The sequence below is a fragment of the Camelus bactrianus genome, chromosome 16 (assembly GCF_048773025.1).
Source record: "Camelus bactrianus isolate YW-2024 breed Bactrian camel chromosome 16, ASM4877302v1, whole genome shotgun sequence".
Classification (NCBI taxonomy): domain Eukaryota; kingdom Metazoa; phylum Chordata; class Mammalia; order Artiodactyla; family Camelidae; genus Camelus; species Camelus bactrianus.
Window position 1 is genome coordinate 55,985,537 of NC_133554.1, and position 23,206 is coordinate 56,008,742.

Here is a 23,206-nt window from a genome sequence, read left to right on the forward strand (position 1 = left end):
GCTGCGGCAGTCGGAGCACATTAAATGGGGATTTCAAACACCGTGAACAGCGTGTTTCTTTCTCTCCTCTTCCCACCCCAGGTCCCTGTGAGCTCCAGAAGCAACCTGGAAGCCTTGAGAAGGTGGGTGTGCAGTCAAGGCTGTGACGCCCTGCCCCACCCGGGAGATTCCAGGGGGGCCCAGTGAGGGGGTGGGGAGGCCCAGAAACACTAGGGGTGTTGACCTTCTTGGGAGCAGCACTGTGTCTTTGTGAGGGGGGCACTGGGCTCAGGGAGGCTGGACCTGCTGGGTGGGCGAGGCTGGTGGGCCCTCCGCTCAGCCCTCCGGTTACATCCGCACGGGAACCCAGACGGCAGACCGCTAATGGATTTTATGGGTCTTGCACAATGTTCTAAAAATATTGAGCCTACATTTTAAAATTCTGTAATTTCACATGAGAAGCCCAGGTTTCTGACGCCCATGAAATAACTGGACCCGCAGTCACACAAAGCGACGGCGGCACGTCCCCCTCAGGGACCTCCCATCTTTGGCAGTCTCTAATCACCCCAACCCCTTTCTGCTGGGTTCCTGCGGGAGGTTGAATGGTGTCCCCCCACCCCACCCCCTTTGTGTCCACCTGGAGCCTGAGAACATGACCTTAATTGGAAGTAAAGTCTTTGCAGATGTCATTAGTTAAGATGAGGCCATTCGGGACTAGTGTGAACCCTGGGGTCCTCATAAGAAGAGGCGAGGATGCAGGGACACACAGAGAAGGCCATGTGGGGACGGAGACCGGAGAGAAGCAGCTGCAGGCCGAGGGAGTCTCCCTCAGACCCCTAGAAGGAGCTGACTCTGCCAGCACCTTGATTCAGGACTTGTGGCTTCCAGGAGTGGGACAGAATAGATTTCTATGGTTTGAAGCCCCCCCACGCTGGACTAGCTTGTGTTTCTGTTTATAGCCTCAAAAGAAAAAACTATAGGAAGGGGAGGGTTTTGGAATGTGCCGTAACCTAATGTCACGAGTCCTTGGATGCACTGCACCCCCCTCCCCACCCTCAGCAGGAGTGCTCCTGTCCTCCTCTGGTTCGTTTAGGGCCACTCTGCCTCCTCATCTGAAGGCCGTAGGTTTTCATCCAGAACGTGGCTGTTTCTCCAGCGGTCTTCCACCCTGGCCTGCTCTGTGGGCATAACCTGTGTCATCAAAACCAAATGCGCCCAGGGCCCATCTTAGGTACCAAAGCAAAATAAGGACTCTCTGTGTTGTTACGTTCTGCAGGTGATTCCGCTGTGAGTCAGGGCTGAGGACCACTGGCTGATAGGCAGGGTGTTGGTCTGAATTCCCCAGAAGTAAATTCGGAGACAAGGATTCAAGTGCCAGTAATTTATTTGGGAGGTGGCCTGAGGAACACGGACGGAGGAGTGGGGGATGGGGCGGGGGAGAAGGAAGCCGGCGTGGGGTGTGTGAGCGAGCAGGTTACCACTGAGGGCTGCTGGAGCTCAGTCTGCCGGGGAGCTCTGGGAGCCGAGTGCACACTCCGGAGTATCCCACCCGGGGGAGAGGAGATGGGTATCTGTCTATTCCTCGAGGGCTGCTTCTGGGGCATGAATTCCCTGGCACTTCTGTCTGGCCCCTGCATGTTCGGGCACAGGCCCACAGCCAGGAAAAAGGCCTCCGGCAGCGACGCATGTGTTCTCAACAATCTGCCTCTTGGCACGGAGAGGTGGATGCCCAGGGAGTAGGGCGCAGCACCGGCAGCAGCTGCTACAGGTAGACCATGACAGGAACAACCATGACCGCCCGCTGGGAGGGCTCAGCGGGTGCCGGCGATGGGCTGTTTACAGGCACCCGCAGGCTCAGTTCTCAGAAGCACCCTGTGCGGCAGGCTCCGAATAGCCCGATTTACAGCTGAGGAAACTGAGGAGAGCTTGTACTCGAGGTTGCATGATGGGATTCACAAGGTTTTCTCCCAATGTCTGTAGCACAGCGGAGAGCAAGGAGGACCATGTACGCCCAACTTCACTGCAGACGAGAGGCTGACACATGGGAAACAGATTCTGAAAGGCGGAGGCAGCTGGGTGGCCCGGATCAGAAAGCGTCTTTCACTGTCTGCCCCACGCTCCCCTGCCTAGCCCGTGGAGCCTGCGGTTCCCCATGCCCATCTCAAAGCCCGTGTCCCAGAGGGCAAGACCCAGAGGGGTGTGCAGTACCCTCTCCCATCTTCCGAATCCCAGCTCCCGGCAGTGAGAAGCCCGCCTGCCCAGAGGAGCCCCACCGGACATGGATGTGCCTTTTGGGGAGACCCTCGTCATCTCCCCTTCCCTTCGGTCCAAAATGCCAACCAGGTGCACATGTGACCCCCTGAACTTACTGGAGAGACGCACACAGTGGGAAGGGACATTTCATGCCTGTGAGATGTGGCTTTCACCCTAACACCCAAGGCTTCCGTTACCGCCTGAATGTGTGGCATATGGAGGTGCCCAGGCACCAGCTGTGATTCAGTTGCCCAGCAGAGACCCCCTGCCCTCAGATCTCTCCTTGGCCAGCCTGCCGTGGTGCCCGAATTTCCCACCACCGTTTGTCACCCTTCTGCACGAAGGCCCGGTCAGCATGTCCTTGTTCAATGCAAATTTGTTAGCTAGCTGGAGTAACACATTAGTCCGCCAACACCCATTCATCATCGGTTTTCACATCAGCGGAGAGCAAGGCAACGAGGTAATGGGACACGGGACAGGTGAATTTTGATCAAGAAGGAGCAGGAAAAGCAGAACGTGCATCACTGCTGGTGAGAAGTGGCTGAGAAGGCGGCCGGGAGGTGGGCTAGGCAGGCAGCAAAGGGGCTGGGGATGCGGCGGTGGGGGTCCTAGTTGGATGGACCAGGCTAAAGGCTTTCTCCTCTCCTAAACACTGCCAGGGGTGGAAGGACCTCCAGGGTCATCCATGTGGCTTTACACATGGCCCTGGACTCTTCACAGCTTGGGGTTTCCTTGTCTGTGCCTGACCAGGCTGGTCCAGCAAGTGCTCTTCCTGCCTGATCGAAGCCCTCAGATCCAGGCCCTGCTCTGGGAGGTGTGCCGGCCGGGGATGCTCACAGGTGCCGCTAATCCCTCTCTACAAAGGCAAACACCTCTACAGAGTTAGGAAGTGGAGGGAGGGCGGGGTGGGGGTGAAAGGGGTGTGGGTGTGTGCATGCTTTAGAGCTGGAAGGAGCCTTAGCCAACCTTGGGTCACTCTCATTACATGGTGGAGAAGCCGAGGCCCGGGAGACCCCCTGGCTTGCACGTGTCACCCACTGGTTAATGGAGGGTCTGAGACTAGAACCCAGGCCCACGGAGCGCGCCCGTGCTTCTGGGCGCGGTGGACCGGCCTCAGTGTCTCGGGCTGACTGTGAACTCAGCAAACCAAGGGGAGCTGCTGCAGTTTCTGTCCAGAGAGGGCCAGAGGATGGGTGAGGGCTGTGAAGCGGAGTCATTGTGGGTGTGAAGGGGCCCGTGCAGAAGCCCGCTGCGGCGGTAGAGGCAGCGGTAACGGCCAGAGCGAGGGCTCCGGCACCAGCGGGAAGGGGGATCTCCTCCCAGCGCCGACCTCCTCGGTGCTCTGCAGGAGCCGAAGCACCCCTCGGCACTCGGAGCTGGTGGCGCCCGGGATCCTGGGCCCGGGGAAGTTGCGCGGTTGGAGAGAGGTTCAGGGACCCGCGCCGGCTCGCCCGCCGGTCCCCCGGCGCCCCGCCCGGAACCGGGGGAGCGCGCTGCTGGGCTGCGGCCACGAGGTGGCGCCAGCGCTCCGAGGAAGCGCGACGGCCGCTCTTGGGCCGCCCCAGCCGACGCTCAGCCGCCTCCTCCGAGGAAACAATGCGGCGCCTCCCGGCGTAACGCGGCGCGAGGCCGGACGCCGGACACCCGAGCGCGGGCAGCCGAGCGAGCGGGAGGCAGCGCGGGAGCCGGGCGCTCTCGCCGGGAGCCATGGGCGCGGCGCGGCGCGGTGCCGCGGAGCCGCGCGGCCTGGAGTCGCGGGGCACCGGGGCGCGGGCCCAGGGCCGCCTCTAGCCGGCACCGAGGGCGCGGGCCCGGGGATGAGGGCGCCCGCGGCGGGGAGCCCGTCTGCGCGCCGCGGCGCCGTCCCGCCCAGCGAGCGAGCCCGAGCAGGCAGACGCGCGGCCGGCGGTCGGGGGGCGCGCCGCCTCCCGGCCCCCAAAATGTGAGGCGGGGAGGGCGGAGACGCAGAGACGGCCGGGCCGGGCGCCCTCGCCGCCCTCCGGCAGCCGCGCGGCTCCCCTTCCCCTGCCCGCCGAGGCCGCGCCGATCCCGCGGGCCGCGGCCGGGGCAGCGAAGCCGCCGAGCCCCCACGCCCCTCGCCTCCCTGGGACCGAGCTTCGGGCCGCAGCAGGTTCGCGGCCGGGACGCGGCGGGAGCAGGGCCCGGGACGGCGCGTCCGACCTCGCCCGCGGCTCCTCGCCCAGACAAGTTTGAACAATGATCACAGTCAACCCCGATGGGAAGATAATGGTCAGAAGATGCCTGGTCACCCTGAGACCCTTTCGGTAAAGTTCTCTCCCGGTTGGCGCGGGGACGTCTTTTTCTCCACGGAGGGCGCGGGGTAGGGGTGGGCGAGGTCAGTCCCTGCGAGGGTGCCTGCCCCCGTAGCAGAGGGGACAGTTCTTGCTTCAACCCTTGCTGGTGGCCAGCGGGGCTGGAAAAGGGATGGAACCGGTTCGCGTGGGGAGGGTGTGTAATTCTGGACGTGTATTGAGTTGGTCTAGGTTGGAGAGGACTCGGGGTGCGAAGGTGGGATTAGGGGCAGAAATCACCCATGTTGTGGTCCCAGGCCCAGAAGGCGCCCCAGGCAGGGCGCCCCTTCCTTGTTCCTCCGGGTCCTCCACCTCGCGAGCGGCCCCACCCCGGCGGCAAAGTTAGCGCGCTGTGCCGGAGGACACCCTACCCGGCGGGCCCGTCGAGCCCTGAGTTGGCCCGCCCACCCCCTTTGCCTGTACCACCCCCTTTGCCCCCGCTTCTGGGCGCACTCCTCTTCTCGCGGCGGGGTGCGTGCCTGTCTCCAACGGGAGGGTTCTCAAGATTGGGGCAAGGACCCCCTTTGCTGGGAATTCGTCCCTTGATGGCGGGCCTTGGGGAGGCAGGGGCAGGGACGACGCTGTGGAGTGGAAGGGTGATGAGAGTGTGGAGGAAGGATGTAAGGGAAGACCGGCCCTCCAACCCCAATTACTGCGGTCAAGGCCAGGCAGGGCTGTGGCCGCGCGGGGCTGGCTGGGTTCTGCTGGTCCCACCCCAGGGCCCCCCAGAATCTGGTGGTTCCGGGGCAGCTCCCACTCTTCCCCATCCTAGGAGCGGAGCCTGTATCCGGGGTTAGGGAGGGGGCGCTAAACGATGGGGTGGCTATCGGGATCAGAGCGCAACCTCCCCCATGGTCTGGGCATTGTAGGGTCCCAAGGGAACAGCGGGGTCCCCGGGCCAGGGGCCACACTCAGAACTCGGCCACAGGTGGAGTCCGGGAGCTGGAGGGAGCCCAGGAGGGCAGGAACTGGATAGAAGGAGGTGCCCAAAGTTTAGGAGGTGGAAGGGGTTGGGTTTGAGCCCCTCCCTTCCAAACCTAAGGCGGAGACCTGGACCCCTCCCATGCCCGGCGTTGAGCTTCCTCCCGGCTCCTGACATGAGACCATGGCTCTAAAGGCTCTGGTCTCCCTCTTGCATCCAGCCCCTGGATCTGCAGGCCTGTTGTGCACAGTTGAAGAGAAACCTTTAGGGCGGCGGGGGTTATGCTGGACCACCACTGTCCAGAGGATGCAGGAGGATCATAGAGCTGGGGGTCCCCAGGGTAGAGCCTTGGGCAGGTGATTGGGGGTGCCAGGAACCCCTGATGTGAGAGTCCCATGAGAAGCAGGGTGGGATGCTGTGTCTCAGGAAAGAGCCTTGTTCCTCCAGTGAAATCCTCAAATCCCTGGCTGACCCAGACCGTTGAGGGAGCCCTCAGCCCTGTCTCTCCCACCCAATGTCGGCCCCTCCCTCCAGGCCATGGGAAGCCCAGCCACCAACCCTAGCTTGACTGGATGTTTCCTGGTGCAATTGGACGTGGTGGCTGGATGCCAGCACCTCGGACAGCGCCTGCTCCCTAACACTGCTTCTGTCTGGGGTCCTGGCCTGTGTTTCTTTCAGGCTCTTATCTGAAAGCAGAATTCAGAGGTTCCTCCCCCCCGTTACATAACTTCCCTTCAGGGTACCCCGAGGCTGCCTGGAGACCCACAGCCACTAGTGAAGTCTTCAAGTCCCCTTCAGACGGGGGAGAATATAGCTTCCGACCATATCACCCCTACTGTTAGTCCTCAAAGGCAGGCTGGGAGCCATTTCTCAGGTTTTCCCAGAGCCTCTGGCAGGGCCTTCATTCCATAGTTGCTCCTGGAATGTTGCTTGAAAGGATACATGGGTGGACAAAACAGTTTTAAGTTGAATCTACTCTAAATGGCCCCAGGATTGGGGTCTAGCAAAGAGACATGCAAATGAGGTGTCTGAGGGAGCTTCAGGATTTGGGCTCTGTTTTCCTCATAGCAGGTCTTTGGACCCTGGCAGCCCAGGTCCCCAGCTTTAAATACAGCCCTATAGCTGGGGAAGGGAAGTGGGGAGTGAGGGCCAAGAAACTTGAAGGCATCCATCCTTATCTGCAGGCTGGGAAGACAAACTGCTAATTTCCCCCAGGGTCTTCCTGGGTGTATGGACACCCTCCCCCCTCACGGTCCCTCTGGCTGCTAGCCTGAGGCCAGCTTGACTTCATCTTGGGGATCCCATGGCCAGAGCCCCACCCCCAGGCTTGGTGGAATTTAGTAAGAGGTCCCTGGGAAGTGAAGGAGCAGTGTTCCTTGTGCCATCTTTCCTGTCCTCCCTGTCCGCTCCTGGGGGAAGCTTCCATTGCCATCTCTGCTTTTGGGGTCTTTCCCCACCTCTCTGATTTAATCTCTAACAACTTCCTTTAAATATGGGTTGGGAATTTTGTTGTGCTTTTATTTTCTTCTGCAATTATGTGTTTTCTTTAATGGACCAAATTTTAATTAAATACTGCTCTGCCAGTTCCAAATAATGAAGATTAAAATGCATAAAGCAAGTCTTGCATAGAGATACAAACAAGGGTGGGGTTTGAGGATAGGGTGGAGGTGGGAGGGCTGGAGGGCTCTGGCAGGGCTTGTGGGGCTCCCTGTGGTGAGCCTGGCTCCACAAGACATGGGGTTCCTTACCCTGACCAGAGGGGCACTCCCCTTTCAGCTCTGCCAGCTTGAATCTACCAAACCCCCTGATAGATTCAAGGTCCCAGAACAGTCGCCACCTCTGGCTGTGCTGGTGAGCTCAGTTCTCCTGTCTGGGGTCCAGAATCTAGTATGGAAACATCAGGAGCCTGGGGCCAGACTTGAGGTGGGTCCCCTGCTGTCCCCCTGGGGATAGCCTAGTTCCTGGCACTTGATAAGTAATCAGAAACTATGTGTTGAAGGAGTAAACAGCCATGTTTGGGCCAAGTCCCCTGAGCACTGGGACCCCACACACCTGTGTGACACCTGGTACATGGGTGTCAGCTCACTGACCAGTCCATGGTGCCACCTACCGTGTGCCTGCCTGATGAGGATGTGGGTTAGGAAGAGTCTGGGCACAGAAGGCAGCCACATGGCCCTGTCCTTCTAAATCTTACCATCTGGTCTGCACTCCCCCCTCTCCCCAACATGACAAGGAAGCGTTCAGGCAAGCTCATGACTAGTTGCTGTGGCAGGGCCTGTGTACACAGATACTGGCTGAGGGGACTGATGGGATCCTGGTGGGTTTTGTCTGGGCCAATTACTTGCCCTCTGGCTGGCCTCAGGTCCTGCTGTCTCCTTCTGTACCAATGGTTCTCAAACTTGAGCGTGTGTCAGGGTTACCTGGAGACCTTGTTAAAACACCTTGCTTACCCCACCCCAAAGTGTGTGATTCCATAAGCCTGGGGCGGGAGCCCAAGAATGAGCATTTCTAGTATTTCCAAGGTGATGCTATGCTGCCAGCCTGGGGACCACACTTTGAGGACCTCTGCTGGAGGTCTCAGAACTTGCCCAGCCTTATACCTAAGTGTGTGTCATTGTCCTGCATGGTTTTGCATCTGGCTCATGGTCCCTTGCTCTCTTTATCCCATGGTGATGGAGACCTCCTGGTCCAGGAGCTCAGCCCTCTGATCTTGAATTTCTCCATCCATCTACCCTTCCTCACTTGTCCCTCCGTAGGGAGTCCTCACAGGAAGGGGTGCGCGTGCTGACCTGCCCCTCACAGGAGGGGCGCGCGCTGACCGCCCCGGCCCGCCCTGTCGCCTTCTGCAGGCTCTTCGTCCTGGGCATTGGCCTCTTCTCCCTCTGCTTCCTGATGACGTCTCTGGGAGGCCAGCTCTCAGCCCGGCGCCCTGGGGACTCGCCCTTCACCATCCGCACAGAAGGTAACTCGGTGGGGAAAGGCGGGTCACGAAGGGGTGCGGGGGTTTGGAGATCGAGGAGAGGGGGGTCTTGGAGCCGAGCCCTGCAGGGAGCTTCCTGGGGCATCGGGCTGCCTTGTCAGCGGATGTGCGGTTGGAGGGTGCCTCACACACACACACTGCTTTGCTCTTGTCCTGGCTGTGGTCATCATCATGCTTCCTTTGGCCTAGAGTCTCAGGCCAGGAGAGTCCTTTGAACTAGGGCCTCCCAGGCATCAGAAAGCACTGCCGGTGTTGCTTCTCCAGTGGGGAGGTTTGGGGTCTCTGAGCATGACATCTGTTTCTTTGAGGCACACATCTTCTGCGCCTTTGGGCCAGGCTGTGGCCACAGCACAGGGGAGAGGGCAGGCCTGGCCGTGGGCTCACGTGTCTTATCTCCAGGCTCTCTGGTCCTTCATCCTTGCCCACATGATACTTGCAGGGCGCTAGAACGGAGACTTTGGGGAGCAGAAGACCTGGTTAGTACACTGGCTCGTCATCTGCCAGCTGTGTGCTGTTGTCTAAGTCGCTTAATTCACCTTGAGAGGAGAGCAATGGCTGTTGCCAGGGGTTGGACTGAATGAGCTCACGTGGTGTGGGGTGTGATGGGGTGATGACTGGGGACGCCACCTCCTGCACGTGGGTCCTGCCCCCCACCTTCATCCTACTCCGGGAAGAACAGAGAACAGCACAGAGAGTCCTGCTCAGAGTGTCCCAGGGCCTTTCCTGGTAACAGTGGGAAGGAGGAACACAGTGGGGAAACTGAGGCAAATGGGGTTTCTGCAGCTGTTCAGGGGGCTGCTCTGTGGGCTTCCCCCTGCCCCTCTGGGGAGGTCTCTGTTTGAGGTCCACCTTCTCAAACCCCCAGGCCTCCTCTGTCTGGCTCCCCTCTTCCCAGCAAAGGATAAACCCGCCAGTGGAATGGGTTGTGGTCCAGGGCGGGTGCTCTGAGGGGCACTGACTGTGCCGTCTGATGTCTCCTCATTAGAGTCATCCCTCTGGTTTGTGTGACCACGTCTTTAAACTTGCAAAAGCTCCCGGCAGGAATTTCACATATATTAGTCATCCAAGCCTGAATGTAAATGAGTTTATCCATCTCTGACTCACAGAGATGCCTGTCTCCCTGAGCCTCCATTTTCTCCTCCGGTAAATGGGGATGATAGTCCCCCCCGCCCCCAGGATTGTCATGAGGAGGTGTAAGATGCAACCTATGAAGGGTCTCGGACAGCATCTGGCAGAAAATGCCAGCTTGATACATATTGGCTGGAGGTGTGGGTCTGAGATGGGGGCACTGCTGGGAGGGACATTCCGGGATCTCTCCGTGGGAGACTCCTGAGGATTGAGGTTGGAGGAAGGGCTGGGGCAGTTGTGAAGGTGCACTTGAGGGGTAACTTGGGGAGGGATGGGATAAAGGGCGTGATGCTCAAGCTACCTGGGTACCACCCCTGGGAAGGGGGCATGTCTGGCTGGGTGGACTGCTGCAGTGGGCTTGAGCAAGCTGGACTCCCAGAATGGTCAGGGCTCCAGGAGGTGGAGGTCAGGGGCTGGGCTTTGGTTCTTCTGCTCATCTCCCCGAGAGGGGTTGACGCCTTATCCTGGCAGAAGGTAGACCAGTGCCCAGAGTACCAGGGGCTTGTGGGAGTCCTGCCAGGCTTTGCACTGAGCAGTTTTGCCTGGCAGAGGGAGAAGGGATCCAACTCCAACCTAGATCTTGTGTCTAAAGGGTGGGCAGAGCCACAGAGGGGAGAGGACTTGCCCAAGGTCATACAGTTAAACTAGAGACATGTGTGCGCATACATGTGCTTAAAGTTTCCATCGCAGTCTGGTATCCAAAAGCTGAACACATCCATGCACTCAGCAACCAATCAAGAAACAGAATCGTGATCGTTCCCCGGAAGATCATTCCCCTCAGACCTCCTTCCACTCACCACTTCCCCGAGGACGCCAGGACCCTGACTTCTAACTGCACAGAGAAATGTCACCTGGTTTTTGAACTTTATGACAGTGGAATCGTACAGCAGTATTCTTTTGCGTGTCCCTTTATCTCTTGATATTACATTTGTGAGATTCATCCATCTCGTGGTGTGTGGTTGTAGACGTTTGTTTTCACTGCTGTGCAGCATCCGTTGTGTGAATGTATCACAATGTATTTATCCATTCTACCAGGGGTGGACATTTAGCTCTTTCCAGTTTGGGGGCTTCGGTAAATTGTGCTGCAGTGACATTCCAGCATGCGTCTTTGGTGGACACACGTTGGCATCTCTGTTGGGTGCACCTGGGGGTGGAGTTGCCGGGTCTCCTCTGTGTTGTGACATTAGTTCTCAGACCAAGTGTATCCAAGTTTAAGTCTTTTCACATCTCCCAGATCCCTGGGCTGGAAGCTTCGTGCCCAGAATATGGAAGTAAAGGCTGGGAGGAGACCTCTGAGAACCCCTGGGAACTGACCCTGATTCAGTTCACATCCCAGGTCTCATTGTCCTGTCTCCCGATTTCTTTCATGGCCTTGGATTAAACTGATTTGCGTGGAGAGACCCAAAGTAGGGATTTGGAAGAGCCCCAAGTCTACACTGTGTGTTTAAAAATCCTGATCCTGCAAGAGATGCCCCCTCAAATGACACCCCCACCCCACGCGGGGGGCAGCCCTGCAGAAAACCTCCCAGGTGCCAGCGTTTCTACTCAGGGGAAGATGGGGGTCGGGAGGTGGGGGGCAGTTGTGAAGGGGTCTGGGGAGGGACTGGAGGTGACAGTGTGGGGTGGGTCGTTAGATAACATTTATTCTGGCAGGGCGGGTGGGGGTTAGTGCAGTCCCAGGGCAGAACCAGGAGAAGGAAACCCACTGAGGGTTAGAGGAAAAAAAAAAGGTAGAATAAAATTTTAGAAAGAAAAATCCTTCATTGGTTCATAAAACCATTTGAGCCCAAATGGGAAAATAATCTCTCCTCTCCTTACCTGTCAAGCCTGTGGGGGGATGTGGCTGGGGAGGGTCAGGGAGAAGGGTTTTCTCCAAAAGGAGGAGGACCTCCCACAGCCTTGTATGGACCGTGGCCTCCCTGGGGAGGCTCTGCTGTCCCCTCTGGGCCAGTTCCTATTTCGTGATGAAGTTCTCCAGTTTGGGGATAGAAATGTGACAGACATCTCATTCTATATTCTGCACACTCATCTTAAGATTCAGGGGAGAAGGAGGCTGCACGGAGAATTATAACTCGGGGGAGGCCTAACCTAATTCCCTCTTGCTGCAGTTGGGCCTGGCCTGGGCCTTGAGGGAGGGTTTTTTTGCGCGTGCGCCCTCACCAGTACCCTCCCCCCCAACTCCTTCCCAGCCCGGTCGGTCCTCCCTGCCTCCTGCCTCCGCTTCTCTCCTCCTGTCCTAAGACTGACTTGCTTCCTTCCTCATGGCAGGGGGTGTGAAGTTGAGTCTGAGGCCTCCTTCCCAACGTTGCTGCACGTTTCCCACAGCCTGTGAGGCTGTTCCTGGCTCTCTGTCCTGTCTTGAAGTAGAGATCGGAGGCTGTTTCTAGGGAGAAGGGCTGCATGTGTCTGCCCTGAGGTTCCCCTGTGGACTGGCCCTGCCAGGCCTCCCGGCCCCCAGCCAGGATTTGAACCTGGGGAGCATCAGAGACAGATTTCCTTGCTCTGTGGCTCTCTGGCCCTGGACCTCAGTGCTGAGGGGCTCTGGGGCTCCTCTTTCAGAGGCTGGCGCTGGGTGGGTGGGCCAGGGCTGCCCTCGGCTCCCGCGCTGCCCAGAGCTCCCGTGGCCGCAGCTGGTTTCCGCGGTGGCTGTGTGCAGAGAGATGAGAGTGTGCGTTTCTCCAGCTGCGCAAACCCCGAGTCACACCCCCCATCTCCAGGCCCGGGGAGGTCTCTTCGCTCTGGCAAGATGGTGGCTCCTTCAATTTCCAGGAACCAGTGGGAGAGGGTGGGAATGCGGACAAGAGAGGGGACAAGAGGGGGAACAAGGCGGAGATGGGGCCTCGGTGGATGAGCACCCGCCGTCGGTAAACGTGGGGACTGTGGGGGACCGTTTGTGTCCCTCAGCATCCAGTCTTTCCTTATTTATATGGAAATAGGGAGGCAACATGTGTGAGTATTGCTGGGGCCTCACATTAAAAACATTTCAATTTAGCTGTCACGGAGAACGGTGAGGCGACTCGGGGCAAGACACGTCAGGAGGTTGCTCTGCTGGCAGTCCCGGCCGGCGTGTCGCGCGGGGAGGGCTGGCCGGCCGGCCGGACTGGCTGTGCATGGCCTGCCTCCTTCCTGGGGACCCACCTCCTGCCTTGTCCAGGGCAGAAAATGTGCTGAGGGCCCTGGAGCTCCTCGGGAGGTGATGGTTGTGGGGGTCGGGGGGTGTCTTCGGAGGTCTCAGGAGCTTCCAGAGTCCTGCACTGTCTGCGGATGATGCGAGTGGCCCTGAGCCCCAGGTGCCGGGATGGGCTCTGCCTGTGGTCTCGGTCTGGCCTGATGGAGGTGGCCTTGCAGACCCACCTGAGGGGGGCGCTGTCTCCTCAGCCCTGCCATAAGCCCTCCGGTCTTCTGGGATTATTCATCCTGGCGTAACGCCCCGCAACCCCGAAGGGGGATCCGGAACCCCCGATGTCTCCGAGGACTCTCAGGGGCTTGTGTTTCCCTGGTCCCCTCCTGCTCTGATCTCCTGCTTCTGTTGAGTTATCCTCTCCTACCTCCTCTGTGTCCCGCATGTTGACCTGGTGGGAAGGACACCCTGTCCCCCTAAGCCCCCACACAGAGGCGGGGTAAGGTGGGGGGCTCGGACCACCGCTCAGCACAGCGGGCAGATGAGAGTTCCCTCTTGCCCCCCTGCCTTCCTGAGACCCCCTGCCCTTCCCCGCTGGTCATCCCTGCTGAGAGCTCCCCCTGTCCTGCTCAGCCCCTCTGGCTGCCCTGCCTCTGTGTCCCAGAGCCTCATTCTCTCTCCTTGTCTCCAGGCTGAGCGGGAAGCTCGTCTTCCTACTTGAATATGCAGAGTCATTTAGCTTTCTCTTTGTCTCATTGCTCTGGGCATCAGACTCTGCTCAGGCCCACCCAGGGGTTTAGCAAAACAAAACTGAGCTCTCTCTCTGAGGAGATTCTGCCCACTTTTACACTTTCAGGGGACCACTTCTTTCCTTCCCCATTACCCTAGTCTCTGGAGGCAATTAGGGGGAGACCCAGCCTGGAGACCCTTGGGGCTCAGTAAGTCAGACCCTCGCATTTTACAGTAGGGGACACTGAGGCCCAGGGAAGGAAAGTGACAACCCCCCACCCGGTCAGGGCAGGTCGGGGCTGGAGCGGAGACTTCCTGACTCCCACTCCCACCTGCCCCAGGCCACGGGGTTGCCCCCGGGCTCCACCCACTTCTGCCCGGCTCTTGGGGTCGCTGCAGCTCTGGGCCAGATCTCACAGTTTTTGGCTTCATCTGCTACTCTGCAGCTTTTGAAAGGGGACAAGGAGCACGGGGGAGGGGGGCAGCTTTGTCAGTGACGTCTGCGGGCAGTGAGCTCAGAGGGGAAAAGGAAGCTTGGGATGGGCCTGGAGAGAGGGCAGCAGGGTGACAGGGCAGGAGCCAGGCCTGCAGCATTGCGGGGAACACAGTGCCACCCCAGAAGCCGTGACGTAGCTCAGCAGCCCTGGAGTGCTGTGTCTGCAAGTCCGAGCTGTGCTGGGTCCAGTCAGGCCTGAGCGCACAGCCGGGGAACCTCGCTTAACAGGCCCTGGCTTGAGAGTGTTTCTGGCCATGGTCTCACTCTCCTTTTTTCATCCTGCTCTTTTGGGGAAGGGGCCTCCCCAGACTGAGCTCTGAGCCATCAGGGAAGCCCAGTGAGGCTGGGCAGGCTGTGCACTGCACAACTCCAAGTCATCCATCAGGCGGCCCACAACACAGACAGTTCCCCTCGGGCTGTGCAAAGCGACGACCAGGTCAGATCGTCTGATGTGCTCCCATGGGAACTCCCCTCTTGTCTTACTCGGTGCTCTGAGCACTGGTTGAAAGTCAGGTGTCACGTTTGGATGATGGGCTTGGGTAGGGGTCTCCAGATGAGTGTGATTTGGAAGAGTCAACCGTTGCTCCCAGCTCTGTGGGGTTGAAAGAGAGAAGGAGCTATTTATATCTTGATGATTGGCTAACTGATCGAGGCTGTGAGTGAGTGAGGAGGGGCCGAGTGGCGGGAAAGACCTCAGTTTGCTTCATTTAACACTGTGGTGAAATTTCCTGATCCCATCTGAAAAATCCACCCTGTTATCAGAGAGGGGAAAGTGGAAAGACCGTTAGCTATTTTAGCTACTCAGGTGACAGCAGGTGGACAGTGTGTCCTTCCTTCCTTCTGATGCCCATTTTGTCCAGCGCCCGACCCACCCTCTGTCTGCTCTCCTACCCTTGGCCCCTCTTCCTCCCCATTCATGTCCACCCTTTTCTTCGGAGCCAGGGACCCAGGCTCTTTGAGGAGCCTGTAGCTCCTCGCTGCTCTGGATTTGATGCCCAGCTGTGAGTGAGCCCCCCAGGTCCCCGTGGCCTCCCTTCTGACCTCAGGCGGGCTCAGCTGGCAGGGGAGCCCAGCCAGGAGTTGACTTCATGTGAGAAAGTGGCGACAACCACTGGAATGGGCCTGGAGCCAGGGGATCTGGGGGACAAGCAAAGCAGAAAGGTCACGAGCAGCAGCCTCTCTAGCCTCCCCCTCCCCCACTCAGTCCCAAGCAGGGAGCAGAGACCAGCCCCCTCATGCCCTCCCCTCCCTCCTCCCCATCTCTGCCTCTGGTTCCCTGTGGCCTGCCCTGCTCTCTCCTGCCTCGCCACCCACCCCCAACCCCCTGCCACCTTGAGCCTGGGCTGCAGATGGGGGCATGGGGTTATTGCCTTGAGCTGGGGATAGGGAGGCTGAGAGTGTCACAGTGACTCCCTTGGCCACGCTGGGGGTTGGCTGCAGAGGCAGGAGAGAGCGCAGGTGTCCACTCCAGCCACTCTGCCGCCCACGGCAGGTGCCACCCCTGGGAGCAGCTCTCAAGTAGTGACTGGCCGGAGGTGGTGTGGACGTGCCCAGCCCCCTCAGGAAAATCTGGGGCTGGTTCTACACCTGCTGGTTTTCCCAGGTTGACAAAGCACCCTCTCTGGGCTATCTCCCCTTCCCTGGTCACCTCCCACTTCCCTTCACTTCCCAAATAATGATTTGCCCTCTGCCCTTGTCTCAGGATCTGCTTCTAGGGAGCCCCACCCCAGGCACCACCCCCCACCCTGGCAGCCTGGGGGGTCCCCTGGAAGCATCCGGGTCTCCCTGGACAGCTCATTTGCTAAGAGTGACTCAGAGTCCGGCCCCTGGGGTTTGCAGGCAGCCTGCTTGGGGATTGCAGTGCCTGGAACTGAGTACCTGTGGATGGTTTGGAGGGGCTGTTTTAAACCTTCACAAGATTTAATGGAAAAGGAAGACAAGGGCTGCTCTCTCACACTGACACGTACGGTGCTAATGATCGGGAACGATTAGAAAGGAAATTGTGGAACGTCGCAGGCTGGCTAATGGGATCTTGTTTGAAGCACCTCGTTTTCATTTAATTTTATTCTTCACAAGGTCCCCCAGCCGCTCAGCCCTGGAGTTGATCTTTGGGAACCCAAAGACCGGCTTGAGAGTCAGGACGAATTCATAATGGTTTCCTGGGGTGGGGTGTAGGGGAGTGGGTGGGGAAGGGGGTGGCCGGGGCTCTGCACCCCTTGAATACAGACTCACAGTCTCTCTCGTGCATCTGAGCCACTTGGGGAGCAAGCAGGGTGCAGGGTCCTGGGCCCCACCCCCTAGAGCCTTGAATCGGCAGATCTAGACCAGGGCCCTGGAGTCTGACCAGGAGACTCAGGTGCAGGTGGATGGTCGACCACACTTTTAGAAACCCTGAGCCACAATTTGTCTGGAACTTGCTCTAAGGGGCTTGGGGTTCCTGTCCCATTGCTGGGCTTTCCCTGTCTTCCACAGACCTGAGATTATGTCTAAAGCTCGATTTTGGAGGCAACAAAAACCGAGGTCCAGAGAGGTTAAAGATTATCCCAAGGTCACACAGTTGGGGGGCGGTGGGCAGGGCTGGCCCAGGCTCTCTGGATTCCTGTCCTGCAGGGGCGTGGGGTGGGGCGGGCTCACTCTCCTGGCCCCTTCTCTTCCTAGGAAGATGGGAGTGGGAAGGTCTAAGGCCAGAGACCAAGCGGTTTCAGGTGGCCTCCGGGCTGCCTGGGCCGCGCCTGACTGCCCACGCTCTGCCTGCAGTGATGGGTGGGCCGGAGTCCCGCGGCGTCCTCCGCAAGATGAGCGACCTGTTGGAGCTGATGGCAAAACGCATGGACACGCTGGCCAGACTGGAGAACAGCAGCGAGCTGCACCGGGCTGCCGGCAACGGGCACTTTGCTGTGGACAGGTAAGGGGGACCCGGGAGGGAGAGGGGCATCCGGAGTCGGGGAGGGGTGGTACCCCGCTGTGTGCTGGGCCCAGGATGCAGCCTCAAAATGCATTTTACACACACACACACACACACACACACACACACTAAATGCACAGTGTGGGGTTTTTACAACTCTTCGCTAAGTGGTTTCCTATTGTGTCCGTGCTGCACCTGCCTTTATTTTTTTTTTAAATGGAGGAACTGGGGATTGAACCCAGGACCTCGTGCACGCTGAGCACCTGCTCTACATGAAGCTATGCCCTCCCCACTGCACCAGCTTTTTCTCCTCACCGTGACGATTTTGAGCTCTGTGTCCATGGGCATGTGTGGATGTGCACGTGGATGTGATGGCCACAGTGATTGTGCGTCCTCCATTCGTGGTCCTAGGCCATCTTTGCAAGAAGGATTTCCTGATTTATTCATTTTAAATATCCCCCTACTGAGCTCAGAATGTGCAAAGTTCCCCCAAGAGTTTGTGCTGCTGTCTCCTGTGCCTCCTCAAGTCCCCCGACTTGAGGAACCCCAGAGAACGAGGGGGTGTGACATTAGGGCCACCTCAGTGGGGAGTCCCGGCCCCCAGGCGTGGAGTGGGGAGACTTGGATCCCACCCACCCCAAGGAGACAGGCTGCACTTCACCTTTTAGGTACTGGGTTCTTTATGAGGTGGAGTTGCTCAGTGTGTTCTAACTGCTGACACATACGTTGGAAACCCACACTTCTACATAATTTGGGAAAAGCTATACCTCAGCCAGTGCGATTTGCTAAAATGTTCTCCTGCTAAAAAATGCATTTGAAATCCACACTTTTAGACAATTTGGGAAAAGCTATACCTTGGCCAGTGTGTGTGATGCAAAAGCCAAAGCTCCAGGCATTTCTGAAGTTTGCTGTTGGGTAAAATCAAAAGAAAGTGACGGCAGGGAGTCCTGCTCATTGAGGGGCGCTGGCTGGCCTGAGGAAGTAACATGTGTTTGAGGGGCCCCACCTGGGTGGGTTCTGAAGCACAGCCCACCCCCTCGGTCTGGTGGGGGCTCCTTTGCCCCTTAGGCTGCCTGGGCTGGGCTGCTGGCCGTCGGTCCCACCTCAGACAGGCCTTGCTGGTTGAATGTTCTAGATGGCCAGTCTGGTCAGCCCACGTTGGCATCCCTGTCCTAGCGGGTGTCATTTCCTGGAAGCTCACCTTATTGTGTTACGGCCATAACCTCGTCAATCCCACAGCCGCCTTACGAGGGGCTTTAATCCCTGTCCCATAGAGGAGGAAGCTGAGGCACAGAGATGTTCAGGAACTTGCTCAAAGCTGCACAGCTGCTAAGAACCTGGGCCTGGTTCCAGAGATCACCTTTCTAACCACTGCGCTCTGGATGGACGTTCATTCAACATGTGGCTTGGTGGGGGTTAGTTTTTATCCCTTTGCAAGACTTTTCATATCAATGAACTCACAACTCAGGGGGGAAAATCCTTTGTTAGACCTTCGCTCTGATTTTTTGGTTTTTCCCAGTCCTGGAGCCTGGGAGTAAAGCCCATGCAGATGTGTAGTGCTCAGCGCTGAGTCTCGCTCCTGCTGGGAGCTCTTCACCTGGGGGAAGTCAGGGCCCCTGGGTGGGCAGCTCGGCCGTGTGCTGGGTCCCCGGTTAGATGCTCTCTCACCCTCCAGGGACTGAGCATCTGACAGGAGATTAGATCTGTCTGCTTATGAAATACATGTTGGCACTGCCCCAGGCGCTGAGCACACGGTGATAAGCCTTGTCCTCCTTCCTGCGGGGCAGGCAGACAGTAACTGAGGAAAAGAAGTAAATGATACTGAGCCATGCTCCGAAGGGTTAGTGTGTGGGTGACTGGGAAAGGGGCTATTCAGACAGGGGGGTCTGGCAGGGCACTTCGGGGCTGGTGATATTTGAGCTCAATTCTGAATGATGGGAAGGAGCCAGCCACATGAGGAGCTGGGAGTGGAGAATTTGAGGTAGCGAGAGTAGTATGTGCAAAGGCCCTGGGGTGGGAACAAGCTTGTTGTGTGGGAGAAAGGAACCAATATGAAGGCCAACCAGGTGGAGCATGGTAGGGAACCAGAGAGGTCAGCGGGGCATGTGGCACAGGGCTTGGTCAGCTATGGTAAGGAGCATGGGACATTATTCTTAGAACTGTGCAAAGTTGCTGGATTAGTGGGTGGCAAGAGGGGAAGCAGAGAAGCCAGCGGCGGGACAAGAGGATGGAGGCAAAGGTGCTGGGTTCCCCTGGACCCCCCTGAGGCATGAGACCATCTCCATGTGCAAAGGTCCATCCTCTCCAATGCTGCTGGGTCCCCTCTGATTCAGCCCCTCACCCCCTCATCCTTTACACTTTCCCGGCTGCCCCCAGCTGTGCTCCCACCTGCCTGGGCTGTAGACCCAGCCTCTGTCCACGGGTCTGTTCCCCAGGGGGAGGGCAGAGGCCCCAGCTGGCTCTCTGCTGAGCATCCAGCTGGAGGCAGCTGAGTTGCGGGTCAGGCGCACCGGTGCTCTGGGCCTGCCTTCTTGGGCTGAGAGTGCTGCTACCAGCACTTTCGGTGTCTCTCTGGTTTCTTCCAGTCTTGGCCTTCCCTCCCTCCCCTTTTCTGCCCTTCATCTCCTCCAGAGGAGGGGGGAGCATGCAGCACCTCCCAGCTCCATCCCAGGAAATAGCAACAATCCATCATGACCAGCAGAGCCCGTCAAGCCCCACAGGCAGAGCCATCAATTTCAGGGATACTGTTGCTCCTGGTTTCAGGGAGCGTAATGGTGGGTGTGTCCAGGGCAGGCCGAAGCTGCTTGCTCCCCCTTCCCATGTGCACAAACATTGCAGCCCCCTGCCCCACCCTCACCCCACCCCGGGTTGTCCACCCTGGAGCTGGCAGGCAAGACCCACACACTGCTGTGTTTCCAGCAAACCCTTAGTTACCTGCACTTGGATTTCTCACTTTGAAATGATCAGTGGCTTAAAAAGAACAAACTCCACTGCCCTCCTCCTGCCCTTCTGGAAGCTTCTGGGCTGTGCCTCCTACTCGTGGCTAGACTGTCCTCAGGGAAGGCAAATTTGCCTTTTTTAGCCTAGGAAAACATCATTAGGATTATTTGCAGATTGGTTGCAAATGGCATCACATTCTGTATCCCGAAACCAAATAGACATTATCTCTGAATTTTTCATATGGCTTCCCTGCAGCAGCAAAGAGGGCTGGAATTTGAGGGTGTCTGCATTCAAGTCAGTCGTGTGTGTTGAGCGCCTACTGTGTGCAGAGTCTAGACTGGAGGGCTGGGAATGGGTGGAGAAGACACAGGCGACTGAAGTCAGAGCTCTGTCCTCGAAGAGTGTCCGACCCTCTTAGGGAGAGGGAGCCAGCACCCGGTTCCTGCGCACAGCCAGGGAATCATAACAAACAGGCCTGCAGTGGAAGTCACAGCACCGCCAGCCCGCCCGGCCTGCTGCACAGCGGCTCCCAGTGAATCAGCCCCTGGGGGTGTGGGGCACAGACCTCGGTCTGAATCCCGGCTGCTGACTGCTGGGTGACCCAGGGCACGTCATGTGACGTCTCTGAGCCTCAGTTTCCTCATCTGTCAGTTAACACTGATGGAGGGGAGAGCCACCTGGCCCTGTGCCTGGCACTTAGAAGGGCAGCTGTGTCCCTTCCTGGCTCTGTGAGCAGAGAAGTGGGGGGGGGGGGCAGCCAGGTTGGGGGAGGGCCTAGAAGCCCTTCGGAGGAGGGGGAGTTTCAGATGACGCTGGAAGGAAGGGACATTTTGGCAAGGGAGACAGAGGTGGTGGGTCCAGACCAAGGGAATGAGCTAAAACACCTGCAAGACCTAGACTTGCACTGATGGAGGGTGACGGGGGAGGAGGGGTGGCCTGCCCCCCACCAGGCTGGAGGTCATGGAGGGAGTGGTGGGCATGCATTCCTGTTTCGCTTCTGTATCCTCAGCCCCAAGAGCAGCAGTTTGCATGATCTTGAGCTGAAGAAGTAGTTGTTGAAGGAAGAAAGGAAAGGAGAGAGAGGAAGGAAAGAAGGGTAGTTTGGGGCTCCTTGGGCACTCCATTCAGTGTGAACCTGAGTTGCTGGAAATGAGCCGCCGTGCTCAGCTGACGAGGTGGAAGCCATGTGCTTCCCGCCAGCCTCACCCTGGACGACGGGGGCCTCAGTTCCCATGCTGCACTCTGGGTGGTTGGACCATTTGGGAGTCTGGAGTTATTCCTGTGCTGCCCTGGGGGTGGCCAGCTGCTGGGTGGTGGAGAATCACAGACACGGTTACAGCCTTGGACCTGGCTGTTTCTTTCCGGGAGTCTGTCTTCGGGGATAGAAATCTTAACCTTTATGATCGTCTTGGTCATTGCAGCCTTTTTCATAGTATCAAACACTTTGAGCAACAATTTAAATGATTAGACAAATATGGCCACTCTGCTGGGTGGGGTTCGTGTCGGGGATGTGCTGAGATTTTTTGTGGTAAGTGAAAATGTGAAAAAGCAGGTTACATAACTATGAACAGTTGGATTCCAAGTGTGAATTCAATATATAGATAAATAAAAGGCAGGTGTAGAAAATCAATAAAAATGCAATGGAGCAGAAGAGATGGCAGAAAGGAGATGCATTAAAATTCTTGTGTGTGGGCAATGAGGTTTTTTTCCCAATTTTTTTTTAAAGCTTTATTTAAAAACTCAGGAATAGACTTTCCCCACCGCCTCTGCGCTGGCAGGGCCAGGTGGCCCAGGAGAGTAGCTTCCTGGGGGTCCGTGTGAGCGTAGGGAGCAGGGAAAGGGGTGTTCTACCTGTTAAGATGACTTGGGGCTCAATTTAAGACATGCCTCATGTCTCTCCGGCTCTGTGCTGGGCCCAGCTTCTGGATTTGCCCCCTTTTAACAGGACAGATCTGGGAGCTTGTCTGGCTCCAGGGCAGGAGAGAGGCCAGACTGGTGGGGAGAGGTTGCCGCTGGCTGAGAAGGTCACTCCAGGACAGACGCCTATTAAGTGTGACATAAATGTGAACAGTTTAATGTCCCTTAAAAAAAAAAAAACCCACAACACAGCCAAACAAACAAAGAAAAAACATCTCTACCAAAGACAAAGATTCTCAGCGTCCAATTATATGCCATTTGTAAGACAGGCCTAAAAACGACTCAGAAATTAAAAATAAAAGGAAATGTGTCCAGAACACACAAACGGAAAGGAAGTTAGGATGGCAATGTTTATAACCAAACAAAGCAGAACGGGATGCAAAAGAACATTTAGCTTAACACGACGTTGTAAACTGACTATACTTCAATTAAAAAAAACCCAAACAAACAAAAAAGACAGTAGGAAAAGGGTCAATACAGTATGGATACACATGATGGAATAAAGTGTAACCACTAAAAATTATATTTTAAAAAGTATTTAATGAATGGCAGCGTATTCACATATAGACAAAATAAAAGAGGCGATACTAGGCGTACACAGCGGGATCTTGATGTGTCTTATACAAAATAAACATGAGATTTTTTTTTTAAAAAAACCCTCCAGGAGAAGGCTGGGCCCTGGGCTGGGGTCAGGGGCTCTGTCCCCTTCAGTCTGGCTTTGCCCCACCCACGGGACACCAGCCCCTTCCCCAGTGATGAAGCCACACGCTTACTCCAGCTCTGTTCCTGTCAGTGATGGAATGATAGCCCTCTGATATCACGTGTGTGTGTGCATGTGTGTGTGTTTATGTTTCCTGGGGAAGGGCAGGCAGATCCTTGGTCCTCTCTTTGGAGCACCCAAGCATCAAGGTCCCTGGACAGGAGTGAGGAGCGGGCGGAAGCAGAGGGGGAGAGCAGTAAAAATGCAGGGAAGGCTGGACGCCAGGGTGGAGGCTTCCTGTGTCCCGTGCGGTGTGTGTGAGAGGTAGACAGACAGACCGACGGACCCAGAGAGAACACACCTCTGGTCTGTGGTGCTCGTGTTTCTGGCTGTAGTGTGTCTTGGTGCACGTGTCTGCTGGCACCTGTGAGCGGGAGTCTCTGTTTTAAAAGGCAAGCGATCAGTTTCACAATAAAAGAACAACTCCCAGCCAGCACGCGGGCCAGCTGCGCAGAAATCAATACCCCGTTAATTGAATGCAACCCTCATACATCATGGGAGGAACTCGAAATTAAACCTCCCTCCCGAGGCTTCCTGGAGAGCTCGTTCAAGGGGCCGGGGGAGTGAGGGCTGGAATCAGTGAGGGCCTCACTGGGCTGGGAGGAGGGGGCTGAGCCTCCAGGGGGTGACTTTTGGAGACCTGGCCTGAAGGGAGGTGATACCTGGAGCCTGTGTCCTGGGGAGGAAGTGGCTCCTGGCTCCCTGCTGGAGCCAGAGTTCCCCGCTTGACTCTGGCCCATGGCTCCTGGCCTTGGGTGGGGGAG

The 23,206-nt window shown here is 57.4% G+C and overlaps 1 protein-coding gene across 5 annotated transcripts in view; it reads left to right on the forward strand.

The window, feature by feature from the left end:
* The first annotated feature begins 3,804 nt into the window (after positions 1-3,804).
* MGAT5B (alpha-1,6-mannosylglycoprotein 6-beta-N-acetylglucosaminyltransferase B) overlaps positions 3,805-23,206 on the forward strand; it is a 66,624-nt gene continuing 47,222 nt past the window's right edge. For 2 of the 5 annotated variants that reach the window (XM_074343760.1, XM_045513543.2), the window contains exons 1-3: positions 3,809-4,517; positions 8,316-8,428; positions 16,678-16,825. In XM_074343760.1, the coding sequence (XP_074199861.1) occupies positions 4,450-4,517; positions 8,316-8,428; positions 16,678-16,825 (329 nt within the window). In that variant the 5' untranslated portion in view covers positions 3,809-4,449. Of the gene's footprint in view, positions 4,518-8,315; positions 8,429-16,677; positions 16,826-23,206 lie in introns of all 5 variants that reach the window. The other 3 variants (XM_074343761.1, XM_045513541.2, XM_074343759.1) reach the window with 3 other exon arrangements.